The following is a 6,270-nucleotide window of genomic DNA, read 5'->3' on the forward strand; positions in this document are numbered from 1 at the left end:
ATATTTGACATAATTGTATAAATTTATATAGTTATCAATCATCCATCTTTGTTTATTATTCTCTTTATTAAATTCTTCTATAGATTTAATATCTTTCTCATTCTTTCTTCTTTTTATTTTATTATATAATAATCTCAAATTTATATATTCTTTTATATTTCTATTATTTTACATTTTTTCTTCTTTTAGTATTTCATTTGTACAATATCGGTCACGAAATTATGCATTTTATTCGTATTCATCATTATATTATTATAATGATTTGTGATGTTGTTCATTATTTCATAATTGTTGTCTAAATGTAATGAATGTCTTCATTGTTTGTTTAAAACATAGTGTTTATGATTGTTAGATCATTGAAATGAATTATCATTTTGCAAAATAATTCTTGTTAAATGTTTAAAAGGTAAAAAAATAGTAGAAAATATTATTAGATGAAAATATTTGTGATTAAATATGAGAAGAAGATATTTGTAAATTATTAGTTCTATCTTTCTAATTCGATTTCTGTATTAAATGAATATATCTGTTGATGAAATTGAAATAAAATAAAATAAATATAAAAAGAAAATGATAAAAGAAAGAATAAAGAAAATAATAAGAAAATAAATATAATGATTAATGATAAATTAATGAGTTATTATCATGAATGAATGTTGAAGATGAACATTAAATTCATTATTATTAATTATAAATGTTTAATTTATAATACATATTAAATAGTCATTCTTCATTCTGTATTAGTGTGTTGATGTTTAAATTATTCAATTTGTTATTATCATATCATCATTTCATTGATACTTCTTATTTATTATCTTTTTATTTATTTCATCATTTAACTCTTGTTTGATATGATAATATAAATAATTTACATTGTATATTATCATCATTCATCATTGATAATCATCTGTGATATAATTTAATTTTCATATCAATAAATATATCATTTAAATAAATAAATAATAACATTTGTTAACATATCATTATGACATCTCATCAGTATGATAAATGAAATGTAACATATTTACACATTAATAACAATAAAATGGATATTTATATTTATATAATCATTATTATTCATAACTAACATTATAAATGTGAATTAACATAATGCTCTTCTTTATTACATTTCATAATGATATTTTCACATTAAAATAGAATTGAAGGTAAATGAAATGAAATAAAGAATAATATAAAATGAACACAATTATGAATGAGTATACTCAACAATTCAAGATATATCATAATCAAGACAACAAGAAGTTACAAAGTGTCGACTGATTGTTATAGAATTGGTATTTTACCTACTTTTTATTTTATTTTATATTTTTAAGAGAAAATAATAGAAAACAGAATAATCTAATATGCAAAAATATATTACACTATTTTCAATTGACCATTTTATTTAAATGCATAATTTCTTTGCTTATTTTGGTTCCCGTACAATATCCTTTGTATTGTTCTTTCATTTATTATTCTTATAATTTCCAATTAAACTAGTTATACTCTTTATCATTATACTCTTCTTTAACTTTATTAATTATATATTATACATTGCTCACATAATATTGTTCTATCTTTATTCTTATAAAACAAATATTTTATTAACGATAAAAAAAAGAAAGATTAAATAATGTTTATGAAATCAAATTGTTATTAAATAAATATAGATAAAAATCATTCTTAAAAAGATGAAACATTTATTTCATTTTAAACTAAATTTCAATATTAATTCATTTTATATACCCATTTATAAACACATTTCAAAATATTTTAAATATGAAATAAAAAAGGTAGAAAATTAATCTATTGAATAAAATTATTCAAAATTTTTCTAGTATTTTTTCATTCTCTTAATACTTCTTCAGACTTCCATTTATATTAACAAACATTTCAAAATTTGAGTTATTAATGAATTATTAATTTATATCAATTTATAATAATCACAAAAACATCAAAAGTAAATTCCTTTAATTAATGATGAATAATAATTGATATTCATCGTATATAATCTTCAAAATGATTATTTCATAATTTACTAATTGTTATATATAATAATTCTTGTTAATGAATAACATTTATAAAATATTAATATCCAAATGATTTAATTTCTATTAATATCATAGTTCTATTATGTATCTCTATATTCTCATATATTCTTATCCTTTTATATGAATCCATTATTCTTTTTTTCTTTAAATATATTAAATAATTAATTTTATATAATATTAATCTTTATTTACTCTTCTATTATTAAATACTTCATTGTTTTAATTATAAACATAAAAAATTTTAATAAGAAGAAATACTTTTCTTGATTATAATTTAGAGGAATTTGATTAAAATGAAATTATTCTAGATTTCTTTTAAATCTTTTAACACCCATTTCAAATTAATAAATCATCTATATCATGAAATACATTGATATTATCATTGTGAATAATTTCTAATATCATTTTCTTTTCTTTAATACTTTCTGTTGTAATTCCCATCATTTATTTTAAAAATGAAATATCTAATACTATTCTTATTTTCTTCTTTTTTAAAAGAAAAACCAATTAACATTCATGTCATAAATAATCAACAATAAATGATATAATGAAATTGATTATAAAATAATACTTAAGATTTGAGTTGTTCACGTAATTATTTAATTTGTTATTTTGATTTATTATATTTGTTTAATCAAATTATTATATTATTATTTAATTGTATGAATTAAGGTGATGGTCATTCAAATAATTATATTAAATAGTTGAAGTATTTAAATAGAAATATATATAATAAAGTAATGAAGATGAATAAAAATAAAACAAGAATATGGAAAAAGAGAAAGAAGTAGAGAAAATAATAAAAGACAATATTTCATGAATAAAAAATAATTATAAAGAATAATAAGAAACAATGATAATAACAAGAAAAGTGTTAGATAATATTTGTATTAGAAAACAAAAAGAATAATTAATTCAATAGTTAGAAAATGAATTTTTATTATTGATATTAAGAATTGATAGAATAAATAACACAAGAAAAATAAAGGTAATATAAAAATCAATTTTATTAAAAAAGAAATAATAAAAGACTAAACAGAAAAAAATAAAAAAAGTTAATTAAGTATGATAGAATTATCCTCTAATTTTCCTTGTTCAAGAGAAACTAAACTCATTAATTCTCCATTAAATAAACAGGAAAAAAATAACAAGAAAAGAGATAATAGGAAATATTCAATAATAATTCAATAATCTTAAAACAGAAATATAAATATAAGTTTTACTTCAAAAACTATAAACTATATTTAAATTAGATAATTATTATGATAATTACAATAATTATATTATCTATAATTAACTTTTAATATTACAAAGTAATTTTTACAGACAGTATTTTAATTAATTAAAATTTAATTTCATTTATCATTCATTATTTATTTATTCACTTATTTAATGTGTTGTCTTATCATCATTGTTATAGGTACTTGTGGTGTTATGTCATTTTTGGTCTTAAATTAGGTTATTATTTGTTGACATGGTATCATGTTAATCCACGTAGACATAACTAACAAAAATAAGAAAGAAGGAAATAATGACCAACACAACAACAAGTCATCACATCATCCTCATTAAGTATTTAAAGGAACTTGAACAAATAACAAGCATTTAGAAATAAAACATGGACCCAAACAAATGGACAGATGCAACTGTTCAAATGTTCAAAGAATCACAAGAAATAGCATTTGAAAGAAAAAATGCATATATTATGCCAATTCATATGATGGAAGCAATTGTTGAAGAAGAATCAAATATTGTTATCCGAATAGTTGAAATGATGGGAGGTGATGTTAATAAATTAAAGAAAGAAATAAAAGAAACAATGAATAAAATTCCAGTTCAAAATCCACCACCAGTTGATATTGGACTTCATCCAACAACACAACAAGTATTAAGAAGAGCAATAGAGAAACAAAAAATAATGGGAGACTCATATCTTGCAATAGATGTAATTGTAATGTCATTAATGGAAGAGAAAGAAATTAGTACAATAGTAGGAAATAGTGGAATTAATGTGAAAGAATTTAACAAAAAAATAACAGAAATGAGAAAAGGACAAAGTGTAGAAACAAAAGAAGCAGAAAGTCAGTATGAAGCATTAAAGAAATATGGAAATGATTTAACAGCACAAGCAGAAAGTGGAAAGATGGATCCAATTATTGGAAGAGATGAAGAAATTAAACGAGTTATTCGTATTTTATCAAGAAGAACAAAAAATAATCCAGTATTAATAGGAGAACCAGGAGTAGGTAAAACAGCAGTAGTTGAAGGACTTGCACAACGAATAGTTAAAGGAGATGTTCCAAGTAATTTACAATGTCGAGTTATTGGATTAGATATGGGAGCATTAATAGCAGGAGCACAATATAGAGGACAATTTGAAGAAAGATTAAAAGCAGTAATAAAAGAAGTTAAAGAAAGTAAAATACCTATTATATTATTTATAGATGAAATTCATACAGTATTAGGAGCAGGAGCAACAGGAGAAGGAGCAATGGATGCAGCTAATATTTTAAAACCAATGTTATCAAGAGGAGAATTACGATGTATTGGAGCAACAACATTAGAAGAATATAGAAAATATGTAGAAAAAGATCCAGCATTTGAAAGACGATTCCAACAAGTTTATGTAAATGAGCCAAGTGAAGAAGATACATTATATATTCTTCGAGGAATACGAGAGAAATATGAAAATCATTATGGATTAACAATTACCGATTCAGCATTAGTTTCAGCAGCAACATTAAGTAAAAGATATATTAATGGAAGATTTCTTCCAGATAAAGCAATTGATTTAGTTGATGAAGCATGTGCTACATTATTTACACAAAAGAATTCACAACCAGAAGAAATAGATAAATTAGAAAGAAGAGAAACACAATTAAATGTAGAGAAAATAGCATTAGAAAGAGACATTAAAGAAAGTGATGAAGACCATAATAAAATGATTAAAGAAAGACTACAAGAAATTGAAAAAGAATTAAGTGAAAATAAAGAGAAATTAACAAAATTACGAATTAACTATGAAAAAGAAAAAGGAGGAAGTGAAGAAATGAAAGAACTTGCAACGAAAATAGAAGCTATGAAACATAAAGCAGAAAGTACTAAAGATTTAGAAGTAGCAGCTGATTTAAAATATTATGCAATACCAGAAGCAGAAAAAAGAATGAAAGAATTAAAGGAACAAAATAAAGAAACAACAATGATATCATTACAAGTTACACCAACACAAATAGAAGAAGTAGTTAGTAGATGGACAGGAATTCCTGTTACTAAAATGAATCAAACAGAGAAAACAAGACTGATGAATTTAGAAGAAGAACTACATAAACGAGTAATAGGACAAAATGAAGCAGTAACAGCAGTTAGTGATGCAATTATTCGAAGTAGAGGAGGATTAGGAAATGAAAAACGACCAACAGGTAGTTTTATGTTTTTAGGACCAAGTGGAGTAGGAAAAACAGAATTAGCAAAAGCATTAGCAGTTGAATTATTTGATGACGAACAAAATATAGTTAGAATAGATATGAGTGAATATATGGAAAGTCATAGTGTATCAAGATTAATAGGAGCACCACCAGGGTATGTAGGATATGAAGAAGGAGGACAATTAACAGAGGCAATTCGTAGAAAACCATATAGTGTAATATTATTTGATGAAATTGAAAAAGCACATCCACAAGTATTTAATGTATTATTACAATTATTAGATGAAGGAAGATTAACAGATGGAAGAGGAAGAACAGTTGATTTTAAGAATACTATTGTTATTATGACATCAAATTTAGGAAGTGAAATAATAATGAAAGGAGTAGAAACAGAAGGACAAGTTAGTAAAAAAGTTAAAGAAACAGTAATGGAAATAGTAAAGAAAACATTTAAACCAGAGTTTCTTAATAGATTAGATGATATTATAGTATTCTCACCACTTTCAGAGAAAGAATTAAAAGAAATAGTTAAATTACAAATGGGAGAAGTGATTAAAATGATTAAAAAGAGATATCCATTAAGTGAAGTAGAAATGACAGAAGCAGCAATAGAAGGAATCATTAAATCCGGATATTCAATAGCATATGGAGCAAGACCAATGCGACGATATATAGAAAAGACAGTAGTAACTTCAATAACAAAATCAATAATAAGTGGAATGATGAAAGAGAAGAATAAAATTCAAATAGATTATGAAAATGATAAGATTCAAGTCAAAATAACAGATAAATAA

General features: G+C 22.6%; 1 protein-coding gene across 1 annotated transcript, besides 16 other annotated features; it reads left to right on the plus strand.

Annotated features, from left to right (window-relative positions):
* Window positions 1-110: 110 nt before the first annotated feature.
* Window positions 111-179: a sequence feature (AT_rich).
* Window positions 180-541: 362 nt separating this feature from the next.
* Window positions 542-610: a microsatellite.
* Window positions 611-668: 58 nt separating this feature from the next.
* Window positions 669-722: a sequence feature (AT_rich).
* Window positions 723-912: 190 nt separating this feature from the next.
* Window positions 913-966: a sequence feature (AT_rich).
* An 83-nt stretch (window positions 967-1,049) lies between these two features.
* Window positions 1,050-1,078: a sequence feature (AT_rich).
* A 230-nt stretch (window positions 1,079-1,308) lies between these two features.
* Window positions 1,309-1,333: a sequence feature (AT_rich).
* A 252-nt stretch (window positions 1,334-1,585) lies between these two features.
* Window positions 1,586-1,745: a sequence feature (AT_rich).
* A 160-nt stretch (window positions 1,746-1,905) lies between these two features.
* Window positions 1,906-1,944: a sequence feature (AT_rich).
* Window positions 1,945-2,022: 78 nt separating this feature from the next.
* Window positions 2,023-2,095: a sequence feature (AT_rich).
* Window positions 2,096-2,186: 91 nt separating this feature from the next.
* Window positions 2,187-2,299: a sequence feature (AT_rich).
* Window positions 2,300-2,643: 344 nt separating this feature from the next.
* Window positions 2,644-2,711: a sequence feature (AT_rich).
* Window positions 2,712-2,766: 55 nt separating this feature from the next.
* Window positions 2,767-2,924: a microsatellite.
* A 116-nt stretch (window positions 2,925-3,040) lies between these two features.
* Window positions 3,041-3,080: a sequence feature (AT_rich).
* A 16-nt stretch (window positions 3,081-3,096) lies between these two features.
* Window positions 3,097-3,182: a repeat region.
* A 71-nt stretch (window positions 3,183-3,253) lies between these two features.
* Window positions 3,254-3,433: a sequence feature (AT_rich).
* A 236-nt stretch (window positions 3,434-3,669) lies between these two features.
* On the plus strand, window positions 3,670-6,270 carry EDI_114500 (heat shock protein, putative; the record flags this gene model as incomplete). Its single annotated transcript, XM_001739088.1, has 1 exon — window positions 3,670-6,270. One exon carries the CDS (start codon window positions 3,670-3,672, stop codon window positions 6,268-6,270), a length of 2,601 nt encoding a protein of 866 aa, XP_001739140.1.
* Window positions 6,254-6,270: part of a microsatellite that runs on past the window's edge.

The sequence above is a fragment of the Entamoeba dispar genome, genomic scaffold (assembly GCF_000209125.1).
Source record: "Entamoeba dispar SAW760 scf_1105229461961 genomic scaffold, whole genome shotgun sequence".
Lineage (NCBI taxonomy): Eukaryota > Evosea > Mastigamoebida > Endamoebidae > Entamoeba > Entamoeba dispar.